The following is a 24,215-nucleotide window of genomic DNA, read 5'->3' as shown; positions in this document are numbered from 1 at the left end:
TTAAAACGCACCCAGGCTATACCTTTCGATTAAAAATTTGATACGTAGGATTAGCCGATTATGTTCCTTAGTAATTACTGTAGAATAATAAAAGGTATATAGGCTTTGTGGAGAATAAAGGGCCCGGGACGCATTGTTCCATTCTATCCGGGAGAATCCGGTTTAAATATGACTCCGGCTGAAGTTTCCATTGAATTTCCGGATCGACAAAGGACGCGTTTCGTCTACAATTTTCCAAATGGAAATTAATTATATCAGTGCCAGTTTATTCGTCGGAAAATAATCGGTCTTCTGTGGCTTTCGTCCGGGGTTAATTATGCTAATTAAAATCCACTCGGAGAGACAAAAAATGGAAAATTTTTAGTGTACAGGGTGGATCAAATTGGACGCTTTTAAAGAGAAACACCCTTTTTTATAAGGCGAAAACTGATATCGGTGTTTGGAGCTCAATTTTTATCAAAAACATGATGATGAAAACCGCACATCGAGTTTTTCAAAAATGTGCATTTTTAACAAATTGCTGTAATTTTTTTGCCATCGAAAATTTTATATTTCTATGGAAACATTTACAAGGCACCTTTTTACGTAGAGTTTAAGTATAATTTTTTTTAAATTAATAATTTAAGAGTTATCAACAGAAAAATTGATTTTTATTTAGGACACACTGTATATTTTTAATTAACTGAAAAGAACTTAAAATTACCTTTCCAAAAATAAACCACACTTGTTATTTCGTTATAATCCCCTTCGAAATACCGAATTTTTAAAAGTTTGCCACTTTTAACTAGTAGGCTTTGGACCCCTTATTGATGGCCTCCTAATAGAACTCAAAAACATTCTTTTCCACCCCGACGAGGCACCGCCTCACAACGCTGAAGTTATCAGTAAATTTTTGCAGCCAATTTCGAGAATAATTGAATAGCTAACCATTCCAGCCGATGCCGGATGGCCGTCGATGCCGCCGGACTTTGTGCCTATGGATCTATTCCTGGATGGATCTCTTTGCGGAAGAATAAAGGTTCTTATTTTTGAATTGCCCGAACCGAAATTCTATTGCATTCGGCAGAAATAGCATTTTTTAACTGGTCTAGATTTGGGTATTTTTTATCCTTGTATATCCTGTTTTTTAAATGGCCCGAGAGAAAGAAATCATTTGACGAAATATCAGGAGACCTTGCTGGCCAATTTACTGTATGATTTAGGCCAATAACGTTTCCGGTAAAACTATTGTCTAAATATTCCCGAACAGCCAGGGTACTATGTGCCGGGCAGCCATCCATTTGGTACCAAACTTCCTGATTTTCCCTAGCGGCATCATGTAAAGCAGCTAAAATATGATTTTCGAGTAGTTCCAAATAATATTCTGAATTTAAATTTCGCGTAAGAAATAATGGCCCGATAATATTGTGTCGGAATATCCCTGCACAAACATTTACTTTCTGTGGATATTGCGTCCTTGTTTCGACAAACCTGTGTTGGTTTTCTTTGTTCCAACATCGATAATTTTGAACATTGGGTTCATTATTTAAGATAAACGTGCATTCGTCAGTGAAACATATGTTTTTTAAAAATTCCCTATCCGTGTTTGCTCTTTCCATCATATCAAAACAAAACGCCTGCCGTCGTATTTCGTCCCCATCTCGTAGCTCTTGGTGCTTTTCATATTTGAAGGAATAGTATTTATGTCGTTTCAAAATTCGAAACGCTGTAGTGTGGTCTATTCCTATTTCATCCTCAAGTTTACTTGTGCTGATCTTTCCATCGTTCTCTTCCACGCACAATGAAACTTCCAAGTCGGTATCATTTCTTGCATCTTCTCTTTGTTCCTGCCTTGCTTCACATCTGCAGTTATTTATTAGGGTACCTTTGGTCTCAAATCTCTGGATATTCCTTGCGATTGTAGATTTTCCAGGTATCGGTCTATTCGCATACAGAGCAGCAAACATGTCCGACACCTTTTGATAACTATTTTCTTGATAATACCATTTAATCATCAATACATTTTCTTCGGTAGTGTAATTCATGGCTAATATTTTCGATGTAGGTATGAGTTTTTAATAATAATAATAAAGCACTAAATAGATAAATTTCTGAAATGACAACTTCGTTTGACAGTTATCTTTTACCTTGACTGGTGCTCATAAGTAAATACAGGGCCATAAGAAAGGAGAAATATTTAAAAAGAAATCGGCGATGACTCGTAAACGGGCTAATTAAAAATATCTAAAGTTAATCTTTTGAATGTGGGTTTTAGTGCTCTTCATTAAACCTAAATAGAATTATTCTCTAAAATAATTAGGGAAGTCAATAATTGACCCCATTAAAATTTACATGGGATTTCCTATGTCTCGCTCGACGATGCAACACCCGGTATAAGCAGTGGCTGTTGGATAAAATTAATTTGTTTTACATAATTTTCTAGTTTATGAGACACCTTTCTTTTAAAGAATCCTACACAAAATATATTGTTATTTATTATGCCGTTATAACTGGTTATAACTGAAACTAAATCTAGTTTACTGAAGTTATTTTTGTTACCGATAGATAAACCTATTTTTAGAGGAAATCTTAACAAATTTTAAAATCATATAAATCTAAATTGTAGCCGAAATACAATTTTTCTTTATGCCGCCGCTATCATCAATTTTTCTCGCTAGTAAATCTATTTGGGATCAAGATTTATCTCGCCTCTGCCCGAAGCTATTTCGTCGCTTTGATAAATCGATACACCCTACTACGATATTCTATCGTTAGTAAATTACAGGCGGAAAATATTACCTCGATAAACTCAGACCTTTCATCTCTTGAATTTAATAATAAAACGGATGGTATACCTTAAGGCAGTGGTTTCCAACCTGTCTGTACCTGAGCCCCCTTTAAAAAAAACGTTGCGCCCCCTTAATTTTTCTAACAATTTAATTTCATAAATACTCAACTGATATTATAATTTATTTAACGGTCTGTGGATTACGTATACCTATTTTGCTGATTCATTTTTTTGACACCTGAAATTCACAGAAGTTCTGTGAATCGAGAATTCTCGTGTTTTGAAAAGAATTGAGAACTTTGAACAGAAATATTCTGTTCACTAATAGGTTTTTACCGTCCAAATTGCGTACCCCCCTGCACCCCCCTTGCGCAGTAATAATTATTTAAAGTAATAATGTCAAGTATTTTATTTTAGTAACTGTTCCAAAACTATTATGAACCTGAAAATATTCGGTGTTAAAATACCTACTATTCTCTTTGTTCCACTTCTAGGTTTACCTTTTTGACTTTCAGGTGTAATCATACGCCAAACCGTTTGCGCCAAGTTGCTAAAAAATTGATTTCAAAATAGAAAGGAAATTGATATAGCAAATGACATTTGTGTTTTTTCAAACGAACGAAAGAGTGGTTCGGCACAGCTAGGTAAGATCAAATTGTTTTTAAGCGGTTGGGCACACAGATGGCGAAGCTGCAATTATTGTTGGAATAAATTTTTGGGCAAGAAATAATGTCTGGCTAAGTCAGCCGATTATTGAAGAGGAAGTAGAGCTCATGGATTTTGAAGAGTCTGGTCTATCAGCAAAAAAACAATTTGTTGAGTTATCCGTTTCCCAAAAAACGACTCATGAATACGAGGATACGATATAATTTTTAAATATCGTAATTTTGAATATAACTTCATAAAAAATTATTTCGCACTTAATTACTATGAATTTTCTTGAGAACATGATTATTTATTTATTTATTTATTGAAATCCCTTTTTGTAAAATGTAAAATAAACGTTGTTTAGTTCTTTAATTATTTTTCCAAAGGGTTTTATAATATTTCATGTATTTCAAGTTGCCAAATTTATTAAAATCATACTTTTCGTTGTTTTGTCATAAGTCTGATTATGCAGATATTATCTCCGTAAAAAGTTCAAATAAAAATTTTTCATAAATAATGAAATTACAGGGTGTTTTCAAAAATGCCTCTTTTGAGATTTTTCAAAATATCTCAAAAACCAAAAATGATAGAAATAGAAACACAAACATAAATTACAAACAGAATTGACTGAAAACTTTCCCTATTTAACCATTTTTTTATCTCTAGAAGTTTCCGCGATCGCAATATAAACATCAATTTCGGACACTGTATAAATAAAAATTAGTTAAGTATAGGCTAAAATACCTTTTTGATACCTACTTTTATAATAAACTAGCGTGTACCAACGACTTCGTTACCGTCGAATTAATCATTTGTAATGGCGATGATAAAGCAAAGCAAGAATTTTCATTAACATACAAACCTGATAAAATTTTCTCACATTTATGTCAGCATGAGAAAAAACAATATGGCGATATTATTATATAACTTGGTAATATTTGAGGGGTAGTTTCATCTCGTTGGAATTTGACTTTCGAAAAATTCGTTTGCCAAAAATATGCTTTTTACGTCAAGCAGTTTAAGCAGAATCGTGGTTAAGAAATTACTCAACTTTTTGGAACACCCTGTATGATTTTTTAAAAAATTTCAAAATATGTAAAAAAACCAAATAAATTATGCTTGTCCAAGCGTTTTCCCGAAAGACTAACCGTTTTTAAATAACAAATATTGTAATATTTGAGGGGCGTGTTTCTCGAATTTGAGATTCGAGAAACCCCTCCTTATCGAACCTCTACACCCCACAGTCAATCCGTTTACCAAAAATCAGCTTTAACCCTTAACTGGTCCGGTAATAGAAATGTATCATAAACGGTCCGGCGTAGTCTGTAGGACTACGCCTTCTAAAAAGTTTAAAAAACACACAAAAACTAAAAAATAACAAATTTTTATTTCATTAAATATTATATTATGTATTATTGAACTAATCTAGACAAAATTGGGCTCAATTAATATTAACTTAAAGAAAATATAGTACAAAACAAAATAACATACATATAAATTTGAAAAAAAAATCAATTAGCTTTTTACTAAGCTCTAAAAAATAAAACCAAATTACTAACAGTCATTACAATATAGAAATAAGTTTTTAATACTATATATATATAAAAAAATAAGTTATAAAACTGAAGTTAAGAAAAAGATTTTAGTTACAGCATGAGGCAAAGTTCAGTGTTTTCCTAAACATGTTTTACACAATGGATTGATGATCGTACATTCTAGGCAATAAAAAATAATTAACTAGGACATAACATTTTCTTTAACTAGGATAAGAACTCTATGGGATAAGAATATCTCCGTCGGCATGTTCTGGTTGTACAGGAATTGGAAATATTCTACCAATTGTAAAGTGTATTTCTCGTGGAATATTTGACATTGTCAAACGCATTTGTATGGCAGATTGTCATATTGTCACTGTCACAGTCCTCATCATATCATTTTAATAGAGTTTCTTCATAACTACGTTGTTATGAATTAACTACTTATTATCTCTCTATTATCTCTATTACAATTAACTAACGTTGATTGATCATGGCACCCAGATATTTAAATCGTGGAACTCGCTCTATCATATTTCCATCCACGGTCAATGCGGTGTTGATTGTAGGCTGGCGTCCTATTACCATAAGTTTGGTCTTGGCAGCGTTGATTTTAAGACCGAAACGATTTCCCATGTCCCCTATCTTATTTATTATTTGCTGGAGATCCTCTAAAGTTCGTGCTAGTATTGCCGTATCATCTGCATATCTTATATTGTTAATTCGAACTCTGTTAATCTTAATTCCTTCACTTTCTCCTTCCAGGGCCATTTGAAATATTTTTTCGTCGTATATATTAAAAAGTATTGGTGACAGTATACAGCCCCGGCGGACTCCTTGACAGACATTGAAGGTGTCTGTGGATAAATTTTTGTTAACTCTTATCTCTGCGGTTTGGTTCCAATATAGTTCCTGTATGATTCTAATGTCTTTGGCGTCTATTCCTATCTCGAGCAGTCTCTTTAGGAGAATATCGTGTTTAACGTTGTCGAAAGCCTTCTGATAATCTATGAAGCACACAAACACATCTTGGCGTTGATCATAATAATGGCGTTCATCTAGATAAATATAATTCATATCAAATAAACTCTTAGTCGCGTGATTAAGCTTGACCGGCACAGCGTTGCCTACTTTTACATATTTTCTTTTAATCAAAATATTTTAGGAAACAAATATAAATTAATTATAAATATATAAACAGTTATTATTTACACCAACAAAACTCACGTCCTTAACAGCACTTTACTAGCAGATTGCAAGGTCTGCTAGTAAAAATTTTTAAGCTTAAAATATCAAAGCACACTTCATTTAAACCAAAAACTCGTAATACAAAACTAAAGTGTCAAAAGAAATTACAAAGTCAGGAAATAAATAAATAAATGTGGCAACTTGACATATTTTAAAGCAGAGCTACCACCTGAATCCCCAGCGGGAAATTTAAATTCCAGTTAGTCAGACAAATATTGAGGTTAATTCATAAATTATTTGGAAGAAATCGAAATAAAAATCAAACTTCTATACCCTGTATCTGCGAAAGTAAGCATTTTAGGACATATATGTATACGAAATTTTTTACTTATTTTTATCTGCAGAATATCTTGCTGAAGTTTCCAGAATACAGTTCGGACCACCCTGTATAAATGAGTCTCAAAATAATTATTTCTTAATAAAAAAAATAACTTTTCATATTCTTCTAAAATTCATAAAATTAAATTTAATGAACATTGCTTTACATTTGAATAAGCGTAAAAAAGGGCTTAGGCGAGAATTATTTCCCACATTTAAATATCCAGCGAATGCATAAGCTTTCATTACGTTACATACAATTAACAGGCGCTTGTGTGTTTAAGCCAAACAACCCTAGCCGGCCTACTGCAAATCGAAAACAATAGCGAATGATTTCATGAGTTGCATTTTGCGCTTTGGTCGGCATTACAGCAATCAGTGGTGGTGTGTGCTTTAATATTTTGGGGGTGCACAAACTAAGGAAAAATTCCAAGAAGTAGTACCGCAAAAAACAATGAACACTTCAGGTTTAAGTCTAATGAGCTATCTTTTAAAACTACTAATTAAAATAATTCAACACACACAGATTATTTTAAGAGTCTATTACGCTGTACTTTCGGGTCGCTCTCAGGGTTCAGGTAAAGCGAGTGCGTGGCCGAAGGAAATATATATTATTTTTCAGAAATCTGCCTAACGCTTAGCCCGATCCTGTCGTGTTAATCCACATCCAAAATTCCAAACACAGGTGCTTTGATCAAGGCTTGATTAAGATTTGCAGAGCTTCAGCATTTGTCGTAAAATAGCCAGCAATTTGTTACTAAACCATATAAATTATATATCACTGTAATCACAAAACTTCAATCTACACACACCGGAAAAGTCTAGGGATATTACAATTTTATCCAGCCATCGTCAGTAATTTTATCATTTGCATTTCTGGTATAATAAAATTAAAATAAACAAATAGTTTACAGGACGTATTGGAAATAAAAATGTGAAATTTACCGAATTTTTCAAATTTACCTTGATTTTTATTGAACCCAAAAAAATACACACATTTTTTTTTATTCTAAACTGTGAATTAAAAAAAAATGATAAAACCATATTTACTTAATTAAGGGTATGGCCTTCTCTACTGTTCATTACAGCCCTACATCATCTCTCCATGCTCCTGATCAGGTTGTCGATCTCTTCTTGAGGTACAGCCTGCCACGCTGCATTCACGGCCCGAACCAGATCCCTACGAGTTTTACGAGGCATATCAAAATTCTCAAAATTCTTCTTTGGACCGCGTCCCATACGTGCTAGATGGGTTTGAGGTCAGGGGATTGTGCCGGTCAGGGTAAGATGTTTAATTGATGAGCATTGATAAACTCACTTACCACTCTGGCTGTATGAGGCCGTGCATTGTCATGCATGAGAATGAAGTTTCTCCCAAAATCATTGGCATATGGTAACACGACAGGCTCAAGAATTAAATCACGATATGTGATTCCTGTTAGAAACCTTTCAAGAAAAAACAAATTCTGGAAAAAAATTAGAAGATACTTTCAAAATGAGCTTAACCTAAAGACAACTGGTTTTATGCGATATGATATTAAGATAAACCCGACGAGATCATACCGGTTTAAATTTGGCGGTGCTAATGGCAATAACAAAATAATATATAATTAAATATAACGATGGAATGAAAAATCTGGTATCTCTCATCAGCACCGGAGATTCGCAGCCAGATGACTCTGGATGACGAAAAGTCGCTCCTTCTTTTCAGAAGAATTAACCAGCCGGGGTTGAAGAAACATATTCAAATTACTTAAAAACATTCAAGCAGGATCCCAGTTGCCAGTGGGTTTTTGTTGCTTGTCACCGAATAATCTACCATACGATTTGGAACCGTAAAATTCTGAACTAAACACGCGTTACCGTATATTGGCTGTTTTCAGGCTGAATGAATATTTATGTTGACGGTTCAGAGCAATACATACTTTTCTATGAATATATACATTTCCTGAACATATTTTGATAAATTGTATAAAAATAATAACCGGTTTCATATTGCATCTCAGTGGAATCTAGATTTTGATAAATTGATTAATTGCCCTATTTTCCAGGAAACTTCCAGAGTTGCTGAAAGGTCTTGATTCTGGAACGGCTGCAAACTACCCAAAAGGTTTTTATACAAACATCCGAGCAGCCCGGAACTTAGTAACGCGTAATGAATCGCCGCTGCTAAAGAGGTTTGAACGCATTCTGGAGACAATATTGCCGGCGTCGCTCGCAGAACGTTTCGCCATTCTTGTTCGTGGCTATCGTCAGACCCACCGATTTTACGCACCGCGGTGGTAATACTACTCACTACCGGTTATTTACTATTTCTTCAACTCCGAGACCATTCAGCAAGCTTACAAGTACAAGCAAACTTGGAACGGCCAACCTATCCAAAGCACTGGAGGGAAGTATCCAGGTTACACTATCGTTTCTAATTATTCTGGATATTACATTAACTTACATCCAGAACAATCTCTTTCATATTATTTGGAAGATGTCGAATATAACAACTTCTATTACACTTATTACTTGTACTATCCTTGGTGGATGGATGGTGAGAAATATGGCATCAACAACGACAGGCGTGGAGAGTTGTTTTTCTTCTTCTACCAACAGATTCTTTCCAGATATTATCACCAGACGTTTTGTCCAACGATTTTGGACAAATCCCTCTCTTGGACTTGGATGTCCCGATTGAAACACCATACTATCCATCTTTACAATTGCTAACGACACACAATTCCACAGAAAGACCAAGTTTACAAGTTATCTGATTATTTCTGATTCATGGACAGCATGTCCAGGAATCTCATTTACTCAGTTTTGAATTTCTAGGGATTATACAGGAGGTTTAGCCAGATGCTTTATTGATAGAAGGATATTAAGCTGAACGTGGAAGCTTTACTGCTTAGAAAAGAGAGACACTAAATGAATTTCTAATTATTTTTATTAATATTACGAAGCTCGAGGTGAACGATGGCCAGAACTCTGTATGAAATAGTTGCAAATACCAGCCAGAATCTTCTTCCGTCTAATCCAGGGCTGCTAGAGCGAACAGTTTTATGGACCTTGAGACGGGTAAATGTAATGTTTAACTTTTACCCTTCGTTGATTTTAATTGTTATTCATTCTTTTGATAGGTTATGGTCGTCATGCTTTGGGATATTCCTACACTCCACTCTACAAAGACAAGGTAGCTCCATCTGCTTTAGAACATATCGAAACTTGTTTAAGAGACCCAGTGTTTTACCAACTCTACAAAATTTTAATCAACTACTATCACAGGTAATACAGGGCCCATTTTCTGTATGACGCAACTTCTAAAATAAAAAGGCTTGGAAGTGTAACCACAAAGTATTTAAGGATATATTTCAGGAGAGAAAATATTTGCTTTCTACGCCAGGGTGTAACAAAGAGTGAAGTGTGAATGCCTGATAAATATAAACTCGACGTCTATTTTCAGGAATGTTATAAATAAATAAAGATTTTTTTTTTTTTTTTTTTTTTTGAAATTATTTTCTAATGTATAACTGTCCTGAAATGAAAACTGTTGCAGGTTATTTATTTTAGATGACCTATACTTACCTTTAACTATAAATATCACAATGATCTCAAATCCTTTGGAGTTGTTCAAAATTCTACGCAAACTTTCTAAAATATAAAATAATTTTTTCTTTCGTTTTTTTGGCATGTTATTTTTTTATTAGTGAAAATTAACAGAAGAAAAAAAATATTTTTTGTGTTTAAAATTATTTCAAAATTTTTAATGGTTTCCCAGATACACGCAGTAATATTTCATATGGCTCTTTCAAGGGTAAAATACAAGAGAAACCAAAGGAGAGAAAAAGAATCCGAATTTGAAGATTTATTTTTGGTAAAATTTACTATGGAAAATGCGGTATGAAAAATTGTATAACTTCCTGAAGATATCACCGAAACAAATTCAAATACAAAATCATCTAAAAATGTATTAATTCTCCATCTACTAAATCATCATACAAAGTTCAATTAAAAAAGCAGATAGTGTTGTATTTTGGAGAAGTTTGGCGTATAAATTTTGAACATCCTATACCAGCTGAGTTGCGATTCCTGCATTTATAACAAGAATGAAATGAGACCATTTTAAAAGTAAATACCTATTATGGTTTTGATCCCAAGAATATTTTTTTTAAAAAAAAAAAACTTTGAAAAAAAATATATATTTTATTTATTAATATCCTCTGGAAGCAATTGATATATTTTACTCATATCTTGGGATTGTGTAGTGAATGAGATGAAGTTAAAAAGCAATAATACAGGGTGTTTATTAAAAAAAATCAATCCTATATCATTTTGACAGAAATATTTAAATTTAAAAAAAAAATATTTTCCTGAAATACATCCACTGGAACATGCACTTTAGTTGCCTTAACAAAATTTCAAAATGTTTATTCTAGGAGCTGCATGCCGACACCGGAGGATATTACTCTTCTAGCTAATGTACTATTTTACTCAACTCGACCATTTTTAACATAGATATAAATCAACGCACACCTCCATACACCACTAAAGATCTCATCTGGAACGGAGTCCAAATTGAAAAAGTTGAAATAGACCGTCTCATCACGTACTTCGATGAGTTCTATTCCGATCTCAGCCAAGCCGTCTATTACAGTGAGGAAGAATTGAAGAACGAGAAGAACCACTTCTTCGTTTATGCCAAACAGTACCGTCCTCAATCACAATACGCTTTTCTTACAAAATCACGTCCAATCTACGTTTTGATGCTGGCTATTTTATCAGGAGTCTTTATTGGTCCTAAGTATGATGAATATGGAAGGTACATCAACATCAGTGAAAACAGGTATGTTTTTTTCAATGGGCTTAAATGCTTCTTTCGATAAATATCGGTAAAATATAATTTTTTTTTTTTTTTTTTTTTTTTTTTTTTTTTTTTTTTTTTTTTTTTTTTTAAAATTATTATTTCTTGGTCTTTATTTACTTTTAACTTATTTAAAAATAATTTAATATTACACAATTTCGTACGGTATATTTCTTGCTGTATTTATAAACTCTTTAAAAAAATATATTGGCAGCTCTTTTGATTGCCACTAAAAGAAATTTTGTGGCACAAGAAATGCCATTTTGTATTGCAAGAAGATATTTCATCAATTTATTAATGTAAAAATGTGTTTCTTTAGCTGTTTGTGTGTATGGTACGTTTATGATTCCGACCCAGAAACACGATTATGAATTTTTTTCGCAATTTTTGGGAAAATTTTTTTGAAAATAATTTTAATTTTTAATTAAACAACATAATTCATTGATATGGCAACATAATTAGTAGTTTAGAATTTACAAGAAAGAAACCTAGAAAAGAGATCAGTGGTTCTCCAAATTTTGTAAAAACATTTTTTTGGAAATTTTTTTTTCGAAAATATAAAATCACTCAGTTATTTTGGACTTATTTTGAAAAATAGGTAGAAAATATATTTTTTTATCAGAGTATTATTTATCTTGTTATATTATTATAATTATTGGCCTTCAATCAATGCAAATAAATAAAAAAAAAAACATTTTTTTCTAATGCTTATCTCAAATTTTTCTTTCTTTTCAAAATGATTGATTTTTAATCCTCTTTAATAATTAATAAAGTAATTCGTTTTTTAATGATTATATTCTCATCATTAATGAAAGGCAATAAAAAACTGCTTTTAGTTTTCCAATAAAATGGTTTTAGTTTTCTCAAGACTTCTCTAAACTAACTAATTAAAATTTAATTAATTAAAATAATTAGGTACCTAACTAATTTAGATTTTAATGATTAAATTATTTCCTTTTTAATTTTTTTTTTTTTTTTTTTTTTTGAAAATATTTCCAGTTTTATAAGATATTATTTCTATTATATACCGGGTGCATCACAAAAGTATATTAAGCTTAAAGTAATATAAAAAAAAAAAAATTGTCTATTTTTGAATCTATTGTAAAAATTAAGCTTACTATAAATTATGGAAAGTTTTTGTGAATCACAGCCTATTTACAACCAGCCTGTCGACTTAACGATCATTTGCATGGAAATGTGTGTAAAGTCTTTCCAACTAGTCACTAGGTGATGCAGAATGTAGACTGTACAGATCTATTGTGTCCCCCCTTTTTATAACTCTGTCCTTGGTCTCAGGAGCTTTGACAAAACTCAGAGTAGCTGAACTGTTTTACCTGAGGGATTAGTTCTCCAACTCCATTATCAGTGGTACTAAAGTTTATTGTACGAATGGTTGTTGTCTTTGCGCACTCAGTGATAAGAGGTGTTCTGGTGTTTCCCCATTTTCCCCTACAGAATCTGTAGTAGTTGTGGTTTCTTGAAACTTTAATCTACACAGGAATTGTTCGTTGAGGAGACAGTGTGACAGTGTCCTGTTAGAATTCCCGTGACAATCCGAACGTTGTTCTTACCAAGAATATTTTTTACTTTCTCGGTCGTAAGTTCTATCAGTAGGTGATAGCCGATCAAGAAGAAGCACTTAAAAAACGATAAAAACCTAATAATAACTAAATTTTTATTAAAAAACATGTCAAAACCGGTTATTAACATAACGCAAAAAGAAAACCCAATAAATAATGAAAATCTTTGTTTAATATTACGAAACAACCAGTAGCAAGAACAAGATCAAGGGAGTTTTATTTATCAAATTCAAATAAATTAAAATAGCTTTGTATCTAGGTCAGACAGGGAAGCCTTTGAGTTATATATGGTTATCCGCCCTTTTTCTTACTCTCTTCTGCCTTCCATTGATTTATGATTCTTACATAAACGATACCCTCTCGAAGAATAATTTCTCATGACAAAATATTTACATAACTTCATATACGTTTTGTAACTTTATTATTTAATGCGCTTTATTATATTTCACTTTGAATAATTCTTGAAATATTGGCCCGTTTATATTCGATACTGAGAACCATAAACTTAAAGAATGCTTAAAAAATGAATTCATTAACTAACGAACACATAAACGAATTATGTTTATTATCAGAAGCGCTTAAATAAAGAGAGTCAGTTAAAACCTAACAATAACAATCTGCTATACTAACCATCACGGGTTATTCAACTCGACAATTATAGAACATAGTAGCAACCTGCCTAATAATGACACTTGCCGTGCGTTGGTGATTTTCCTTGCGGACTCGGTGATCGTCTGCGTCGTCTATTAACAGTGGAGCCGATGTTTATACATATTTCAACTACCAAAGCTCTACCGCGAGTGTAATGAACAAATTAACAACCTGTATAAAATCCTTAAGTGACCTGACTCACTGATTAATCACGATCCTATTCAAACCACTCAACGTGAAATCAATTTTGGCATACAGGTTGGGTTTAGGGTGTAGAAGTTCGATGAGAAGGATGCTCCTGAAATTCAGTTCAGAGGTGAAACCACCCTTCAAACAATACAATATTGTTTATTTAAAAACAGTCAAGTTTGAAAAAACAGCAAACACATTATATTTTATTTTGTTTTTACATATTTTAGAGATTTTTAAATACACAGGGTGTTTTAGAAAATCTGGTCATTGTCAATCTACGATCTTACTTACGGCAACATTTGACGTAAAGCTGATTTTGGAAAACAGTTCGACTTTAGGGTGTAGAGGTTCGATGGAAAGAGTTTTTCTCGAAACTCCGAATTCCTAAGGAAATTGAAACACCTCAAATAATGATGAATATTTTTCATTTAGAAACCAGTGAGTTTCGGAAAAACTCTTAAACACGTATATTTTATTTTGTTGTTTTGTATATTTTTAAAGGTTTTAAAAGAATTATACAGATAATTTCATAAAATATGACTAATGAGTAATCACGATTCTATTTTAAACTGTTGACGTTTAAAGCTGATTTTTGAAAACGGATTGACTGTGGTGTTTAGAGGTTCGATAAGGGGTTTCTCAAATCTCAAATTCCAAGGGGATGAAAACGCCCCTCAAAATATTACAATATTTGTTATTTAAAAACAGTTGATTTCCGGAAAACGCTTGGACACATAATTTATTTTGTTTTGTTATGTTAATGGAATTTTCTTTTAGCTTTATCATCCTGTGCAAATATGATTAACTGCATATAGAATTTAGAAATAATCAATAAAATTTAAAAAAAAAAAAAAAATTAAAGGGTTTTTTGTCTTTTTCAGATGGAACTTCTTTGAATTGGACAAATTCGTGTATGATCTGAAGAGCGGTGAAAATGTTATCAAGAGGAGTTCTTACGAAAGCAGACTGTTCGCTACAGAAGGACAGGATTTCTACGACCTACCCTGAAACAAGTTATCAGCACTTCTGAAGGGACAAATTAGATTAGCAATGGGATACAGACAAAATTACTTCAATTTCCCATACAGGTATGGTTTAATAATTTTAAGAAAATAATACTCAGAATCAATTTTGGTTTGTTATTTTTTTCTTATTCGACACTATCCAGATTGGTAAAAATATCTCACTATATAAAGGCATATTTTTGGATAATTTTATATCAAAACAATCTATTATTATAAATCACACTGGCACAAAATTTTGAGGTTTCGCTTCACCTTAAAATTTTTTCGTAATGATAAAGTTTTTATATTGTGTTTTGGTGGACCGATTTTGATGATTTTTAAAGAGCTTTGTAGCTAAATTATTTGACTTTAATATCTTTCTAAATTAAACTCAAGTTGCCATCTGACAATTATGCGATGGAAAGAAAATAATATTGATATTAGCAGAAAGTTTGAAACATCCTGTGGAGTATATTATTAAAAAAACAAATTTTTTTTTTTTTTTTTTTTATCATCTAGGTGTATCTTTTCTCGATAGTTTGTTTTGGTTTGTATCCTCAATAGATTTCATTTTTTAGAGATATTCGCTTTTGAAAGGCACTAATAATATTTTTCGTATTTTTAAAAAGAAGCATTCACAAAATTTATAATAAAAAAAAAAAATAAAAATAGTGTTTTATGATATATCTAATATCCGTCTTGAAAAAATCATATTATTATCCTGTTGAATCTAACAGGAATATTTTACAAGATCCAAAGAAATGACAACCAGCTGCGTGGAAACACCGGTTCCATTGGAACAACGAAGTTAAGCGACGTAAAGGCATTACCTAATTGGATGGACGGGTAACCAGTTTGAAACTCTGTATCGTGCTGTTGTCCAAAAGGCAAAAGTGTAGGAAAATCTAGTGACACACACTGCTCATTTACGCCGGTTCGAGGCCGGATGTAATCGGATATCTCGTGAGTAAGATTTAATTTAGACACTTCCTAAGTCTTTGACCATGATATGGCTGTGGACCGCGGTTCGGATTCTGCGTAAACAAAGTAGGCCCGTCCAGAATAAACTATTGGGATGGATAAAAACAAGCTATCGAGAAAAAAATACACCTAGATGATAAAAATAATTTTAAATTCCTTGCTTTGTTAATATATTCTACAGGGTGTTTCGAACTTTTAACAAAATATCAACATTTAATTTTCTCTCATTATCGATGAGAACCGAAAGAATGACTTTCATTTAATTTAGGAAGAGATACAAAAGGCATAATTTAACTACAAACTAACAAAAAATCGTCAAAATCAAACTCAGTAGAAGACAAAATATAACAAAACTGTTTCCATATACTTAACCAATTTTCAATATTATTTTAAAATTTTACAATATCTATTAATATTATAAATTCTTTTTCCAGATACATGTTACCTAAAGGTAGCACTGGCGGGTATCCATTCCAGTTCTACTTCATCGTCTACCCATATAAACCATACACCGGTAACAAGCCCGAGGAATGGACTTACCACTACCCAAGACCAGGAGTTGGAGGGCCATACATCGACGATTATCCACTCTATTATCCATTCGATCGCGAGATAAAGTATGGAAAGACGTTCTTCGAGGATATTCCTAACAGTTTCTTCTACGAAACGAGGATCTATCACAAGAAGGACGTAAATTCCGTCACTCCTGAGCATTAAGATGTTCAGAGATACGATATTTTCGAGACTGTTGTTTTATATTATATTATTATATATAATAAATAGTTTTTTTTTTTTTTTTTTTTTTTTTTTTTTTTTTTTTTTTAATTTATTTAATCTGATTGTATCTTTTAGTGTTTTTCAAATACAAATATTTTGCATTTTATAAAGTTTCTTATTTACCATATAACATACATACATAACCCGGAATTTGCAAAAGTTTTATTAAATTGCAACCCCCATTTTCTGTACAGAATAAATTCAGCATAAAATCCTGCATATATACAGTATTTATTTTAAACACTATGCGGTGTTGTCATGCCATTTCTTATTTATTAAAACTTTTGTTAAAAACAGTATATCCGAAAAATGATTAAAACCTGGACTAAATTTATATTTATTAAAACTTAGCTACACGTTCCTAAACACCAAGGATAAGAAAACAAGGAATGAATGAAGAAATATGTGAAGGAAAACTCACATTATCTTACACAGGGTATCTGTAACGGCGTGAGCAACATTGCAATATTTAAAATACTTTATTTTATTTTTTTAAATGTACCCTGCATATTCATTTTCTTTTAGATGCAGAATTATAATGCGAATAATAGATATTAAACGAATATTTAGATTTAAATTAAATATTTACGTACATAGGAAAGGTTTACAAAGAAAATCCTAAACTTAGGTCAGTTATCGTTAAAATGCAACAACATATATCGTAATTATAATTGTTTATTTTATTTAATATATTGTATATACTTTTGAAAAATATTTGATAACTTTTATTGACTAGTTTATAAATTCATATTGATTTATTTGGTTATTAAAATAAATAATAATAAAGAAAAAAATATATAAGTAAAAGAAAAGACGATAGCACCAAAATAATACTGATTTACTTATCAGTTATATGTGAAAGTTCATATATTTCTTACATGAATTTCTCATGCAACAAATTTATCAAAATAAAAATTGGTATATTTCAATATAATTTAAAATTAAAGAAATGATTAACAAAGAATGTCACATTCTTTATTATTATATCAATAATCAATAGTGAGTTTTTAATTTATAGCAATTTGTTTATTAATAGGAAGTTATAAATAGTAAACTATTAATAATAAAAATAATAATTATACACAATGACTGTTTTAGCTTCAAAGTTTTTGAATAATTAAGCAAATCAATTGTTATTGGCGAAATAGACACAATAAAAAAAGACAAGGTCGATACTTTATACTCGATTATAAATGATAGTGTATACAGGTTGTTAATTTGTTTATTACTCGCGGCAAGAGCTTTATGGTTGAAATGTGGCAACCTCGGCCAGCTCGTCGATGCTACTGCCGACAGTGCCGACGCGACGCGACGGGACGAGTCGGCAGAAAACCCTATAAGTCCATGCGTTCTCAATAGGCAGTGTTGCCATTATGTTCCCCTATAAGTAACTGGTCCAGCGGCGACAAATTTGTTTGGACATTTTCTATGTAAGTCTTCATTTCCGAGCCAAATTTGACCCTTCTGATCGTATGGTAATCCTAAACTTTTTTAAAAAAATCTTAGTTAATGGTTTAATGAAGTGTTTATTTTTTTTTATTTTTCTTCCAGCGTACGTAAAGACTTAAAAACATTTAAAAAATATTGCTGGGGGATGACTTAAGGAAGGGCGACATTCCTTCGGGGTATTGTTGAAGCAAAAAGGTCAACGGCGACGAGTGGGAAGAAAAGCCCTGGGATCGCGCGAATCGCAGTAAAACAAAAAGAAAAGTTTGGAGGGGTGCGCGAGTATAAATAAGGTTAGGATAAGGTTACCCGGAATTAAATATAGAACAGGGAAAAAGATTCCTGAATAAATCTAAGATTTCGATTGTTTGTGTTTGATATTAAGCGAGTTCAGTGTAAATTTTGTAGGCAAACTGAGCAAAATTTTTCACCGGAAATGACGAAGTAAATTTATCGCAATAGCCCAGTAAATTAAGGTTTTGTACCTTTTGGGGAGTAGATTTAAGGGAAAAATTGTAACACCGTGACGGCCGGACTATGGCGGCGAACTTTGGCCGAAAATGGCCCCAAATGGCCGAAAAATCAGTTTTCGCAAATATCTGCCAAAATATACAATTTACAAAAATCTCTTGGAAGAAGAAATTAAGCTTAGGTTAATTACCTATAAAAATGCTCCTTATGATTTTTTTCGCAATATTAGTAGTTTTCAAGATATTCCGTCTCGAAGATCCTGAATTTTTCTCCAAGTCAACGCTCCGGAGATATACCGGGTGTTGCATCGTCGGACGGGACATAGGAAATCCCATGTAAATTTTAATGGGGTCAATTATTGGCTTCCCTAATTATTTTAGAGAATAATTCTATTTAGGTTTATTGAAGAGCACTAAAACCCACATTCAAAAGAATAACTTTAGATATTTTTGATTAGCGCGTTTACGAGTTATCGCCGATTTCTTTTTAAATATTTCTCCTTTCTTATGGCCCTGTATTTACTTATGAGCACCAGTCAAGGTAAAAGATAACTGTCAAATGAAGTTGTCGTTTCAGAAATTTACCTATTTAGTGCTTTATTGTTATTGAAAACTCATTCCTACATCGGAAATCTTAAAGATGTATTTATAAATACAAATTAATATGAATTAAAGTAAAATAAAGTAATCAATTACAAGGTTAATTATGGTATTATTACAATATTCAATAACTTATTAATTTAGGTACTATTAAATTGTTAGAACTTTAGGATTTAAGAAGATGTTCAAATATTCCTCCGTCGACTGCTAGACAATAACCCAGGCGATCATAAAATTCTCTTCTTACATTCGCTAGTTGGTAAAATGAAATTCTATTGCATTCGGCAGAAATAGCATTTTTTAACTCGTCTAGATTTGGGTATTTTTTATCCTTGTATATCCTGTTTTTTAAATGGCTCCAGAGAAAGAAATCGTTTGGCGAAATATCAGGAGGCCTTACTGGCCAATTTACTGTATGATTTAGGCCAATAACGTTTCCGTTAACCTATTGTCTAAATTTTGTTTTTTTATTTTTTCGTATTTTGTAATTTCCGGAAAGTGTCGTAAACAAAAGAAAATTGCATAATAACTTTATAAATAACCAACATCAATGAGGATTTGGAAATCAATGATAAAAGTTCAAAATTACTTGCAATATCTTGTAACTTTTTCAGAGTATATTGTTCTTGTCCATTTGGTTTGAAATATCAGCATCCAAGGGATGTCCTACGCCTCTTGGTGGTCTAGGGGCTGTGGAACATGACTTGAAAATTGTGTATGACAATGCTTGTGATATCTGGCACCCGCACAAAAAAATATTAATATGTAAAAATCTGAATTTTTGTGTGCTTAGGAATGTTTGCCCGTTTTTTTATTTTCAGAAAATATGACAAAATTCAAACAAGTTTCAAAATGTGATAGCTGTTGACTCTACCTTTTAAATGAACTTCGAATCAACAAAAAATATTAAATTTTAACCGAGTTAATCAATGATACGCTTATGAAATTTTCCTAGATTTATGCAAGAACAATCTTCGGATTGTCACGGGGTTTTTAACAGGACACTGTCTCCTCAATGAACACCTCAGTAGATTGAAACTAAGAAGAAACGGCGAATGCAGATTCTGTGGGGAAGATGGGGAAACAGCAGTACACCTCATCACTGAGTGCGCCGAGACGACAACCATTCTAATGCGGGGCACTTAGAAATTTCCTATAGGGCGAATTGGGAACAAAATAACATAAAGCTGCGATTAGTCTTAATTGGTAGTTTTAAGGGTCCTGTTGAACATACTAAAAGTCCCCATGCCTCCCATAAGGGGAACATTGTCAAAATTGCGCCGTCATCTTGGATTTTTGGAATTTTTTCCTAAATTTGCCATTTATTCAAAAACTTTTAATTTTTAAAGAAAATATGTTGGAAGAGAAATGAAAGACCGATAAAATTTCTATAATTAGAGGTACCTTCGAGGTTTCTAGGTAGTGAGCACCAACATTTTTTTTTAACCTGAAATAAGTAAATATTTTGCCGTTTATAAAAATGCTAGTGACAAGATCGATGGATGAAAAATTTTGGACAATAGCTGTAAAAATTTTTGGCCAGCACTTTGGGCAGTACTGCAAGTGGTTTACATATTATTTCTGAGCAGTCGATTAGACAGTGGATAGCTGGGAAGTTTCTACTTAGGCAATACTTGTGCAGGACTTTGATGGTACTTAGGCAGACTAGGGCCGGAATTTGTGTACTATGTAGTGCTTGGGTAGTATAAAGCAGTACAGCGTCAGACAGTAGTGTCGTCGAGCGGTGTACTTTTGACTAGTTATATTGTGTCGTGCAAATTTTTATTTATTAGCCCACCGTGTTTCTAATGAAGCATGCAAAATATTCCATTTTCGGAAAATCTTCCTGAAATGGACTATACATAGGTACCATCTAAAAGACGCCGGCTCTTAAAAAATCCATTCTCTTTATTCACGCTGCAGGTGGTTGCGACACAGTTAGTGGTTTATACAATATCGAAAAAATTACAGTTCTTCAACTTCTAGAGAAGAATCCAGAGCTAAGAAATACAGTTTCTATATTTTACCATGCAAATGCTGCTAAGGAGGATGTCTTGAAAGCTGGCGAGCGCTTTTTAGTATCTCTTTACGGAGAAACTTCAATACTTTCACTAGATGAATTAAGATTTAAAAAATACAATGCTATAACCGCTAGACAAAATCTTAGCACAAACTTCAATTTGGCTGCTCTTCCTCCCACCACAGATGCCGCAAAATTCCATATCTTTAGAATTTATAACCAAATACAAGAATGGTTAGGCTACTCTCCTGATCCATTAGAGTGGGGATGGAAGGATGCAAATAATGAACTTTATCCCATTTTAATGGAGCAAGAAGTAGCTCCCGAATTTATTTTAAAGATGATTTTTTGTAACTGCATAACCTCATGCACAAAGCAAAGCAGCTGTAAAAAATCTAGCATTTTTTGCTCAAATTTATGCGAATTTTGCCAAGGAAACTCTCTCGGATTTTACCAAAAGAAATCCCCGAATTAAATCCGATGAATGATATCGAGCCTGAGGAAGAAATGTAGATACCTTAGTTTTTAGTTATATTTTTTGTATGTATAGCGAACCAATAAAAGGTGTTAAATGGTGTTCTTCAGAAGTACCCAGTCTTTTGACCTTTTCTTTCCTCGACTATTTCAAAATCGGGATAGATTCGCTGTTCCTATATACGAGTGTATGATCAAAAATTAGTATGATCAAAAACTAATTAGCTTCGAATTTGTTATTAGTTTTCATGCAAAATCGAGAGATCAACAACTGTAGGCAGTAGTTATACACCACATTTTTGGCAGTACTAAGTAGCACTGCAAATATTGTTAGGCGGTTTAGATATTTTTGACCAATCATAATTTGTGAATAACTATTTACTCTCCGGAGTAATAATATACATTAGATCATAAGGATATTGTGTACTATCCAGTTGTTGGGTAGTACTTGGTCAGTGCTAGATAGTACTGCAAGTACTATCGGACGGCGCATAGATTTTTGACTAATCAGTAAATCGGTATGTCAGTGGTACTTCAAGACATATATCTTGATAAGGCAAAATAAAAACACTAAATCATCACAATACACCAAAACACTTTTACTTTTACACACTGGACGCGCGTTTCGCTAACCATGTTAGCATCATAAAGCGGATGATTTGCTAAAACTAAAAATTTTGTCTACAAGTTGAGCGTTTATATACTCGCTCAGTGGGCACCAAGTGGGCGTGGCAAAATCTAGCCAACCAACCGAGTCCAGGTAGCTTCAACTGATGTAGCTGGTTAGATTCCTACCACTAAGAGTAGAGTAAGGAACAAAGAACTTGAAGGAATTGGACCGTTGACTCTATTCATACTATCTTTACATTTATTAATTCTGATGCTTTCATATAGCATCTAATTGCCTGTAGTTTGAGACTTGTTTAATTAATTTTAAATTATTAAGATCTATACAATGTTCATTATCAACAATATGTTCCGGCAACGCAAGATTTATCGGGGATCTACCATATCTTATCTGAGCTAAATGTTCTTTAAATCTAGTTAATATTGATCTTCCTAGTTTGCCCAAAAATATTTCCTGATTAGAGAATCTTTACAAGAAATTCATAAATACCCGACCTTTCCAGTGGAGGTGTTTTATCCTTTGTATTGCCTAATAATTGTTGTAATTTATTATTAGCACTATACACAAGTTTATAATTGACATTCTTAAAAATTACTTTTAGACCACAGGATAACTCTCTATCAAACGGTATCGAAAAATATTTAGACGTATCTTCCTCCACTTGAAAAGTCGAATTTTCAGGAAATCATTAAGCTATACCTACGTTTTCTAATTAATTTATCAACTAGTGAAGGAGAATATCCATTACACTCAGCTACATTCCTAATGTAATCTCTTTCTATTTCATTTCTTTCGTTGGAAAGTGGGAAACTAAGTAATCTATGAACTAAGAAATTTAAACTAGCCATTTTATGTTCAACACTATGATGTGATTCATTAGGAATATATCAGCGTGTGGTATTTTTCCTATAGATATCAAATTCCACGCAATTATTAGTATTTCTAATAACTAATACATCTAGAAATGGTAATCTGTCGTTGTTCTCAATTTCATGCGTAAATTTAATGGAAGGAAAACGATTATTTAACTTAGAAATAAAATTATCTATGGTGTCTCAATGTGTGTCAAAAACAACAAAAATATCATCCACATACCTAACCCATACTCTTGGAAAATACTTAAACTGATTCTTAGCTTCCACTTCAAACCTGCTCATGAATAAATTAGCCAAAAATGGAGACAATGGATTACCCATTGCTGTACCTTCCCGCTGTTCAAAAAAGTTGTTATTAAATTGAAAACAGTTTTGTTTCATACATAACGATGTAAGCTCAATATATTCAATCACAGTTTTGTTGTCGAGACCATTTGCGTTCAGTAATTCCTTCAAATAGCCTAAAGTATGTGGAATTGGAGCACTTGGGAACAACGAAGATACATCAAAGGAGACCAAAATTTCACCTTCATGCAATGTTATATCTTTAATTTTGTTAATGAATTCAATATTATTTCTAACTGAGAAAGAAGGTTCATGATCAGGTAAATTTTCAAACTCACTTGATAACCATTTTGCCAAATTATAAGTCGGAGAACCTACAGCCGAAACAATTGGGCGCTTAGACTTGTCCGGTTTATGAATTTTTGGCAAAGCATACAATTTTGGTAATGACAGATTGGATACTTGCAATTTCCTCTTTAAAGAAAGATCAATAAGGGTGTTACATTCTTTTAGAGTTTTTTTAACGTCTGCTACCATCTTAGAGAAAGGATTCTTTTTCAAATTTATGTAGGGGCCATTATCGATTAAGTTGTTAACCTTATCGTAATAGTCTTTTTTATCTAATATAACAACCTTATTTCCCTTATCAGCTTTTAGATAGAAACAATCTTTGTTACGCAAACTCTTGACAATATTGTGCTCTTTGTTAGATTTTAATGAATTTCTTGAATTACCCTCTTCATAATTTTTCTAAAAATAAGTAGTTTTTGAGTAAAGACCAGATTAAGAAAAAAATGCCAAAAATCCAAGATGGCGGCGTCATTTTGACAGTGTTCCCTTAGTGGGAGATATGGGGACTTTTAGTAT

The 24,215-nt window shown here is 32.4% G+C and overlaps 1 protein-coding gene across 1 annotated transcript in view; it reads left to right on the top strand.

The window, feature by feature from the left end:
* Positions 1-16,491, top strand: part of LOC115887530 (arylphorin-like) — a 32,366-nt gene extending 15,875 nt beyond the window's left edge. Inside the window, 7 exon segments of the mRNA XM_030906993.1 lie at positions 8,831-9,147; positions 9,150-9,269; positions 9,632-9,789; positions 10,941-10,945; positions 11,020-11,347; positions 14,670-14,876; positions 16,208-16,491. Of these exon segments, the coding sequence (XP_030762853.1) occupies positions 8,831-9,147; positions 9,150-9,269; positions 9,632-9,789; positions 10,941-10,945; positions 11,020-11,347; positions 14,670-14,876; positions 16,208-16,490 (1,418 nt within the window). The 3' untranslated portion in view covers position 16,491.
* The last annotated feature ends 7,724 nt before the right edge of the window (positions 16,492-24,215 follow it).

The sequence above is a fragment of the Sitophilus oryzae genome, unplaced genomic scaffold, assembly GCF_002938485.1.
Source record: "Sitophilus oryzae breed Bouriz unplaced genomic scaffold, Soryzae_2.0 scaffold_115_pilon_pilon, whole genome shotgun sequence".
In the NCBI taxonomy this organism is placed as follows: Eukaryota; Metazoa; Arthropoda; class Insecta; order Coleoptera; family Curculionidae; genus Sitophilus; species Sitophilus oryzae.
Note: the sequence above shows the minus strand (reverse complement) of the source record. Positions and strands in the feature narration are given on the sequence as shown.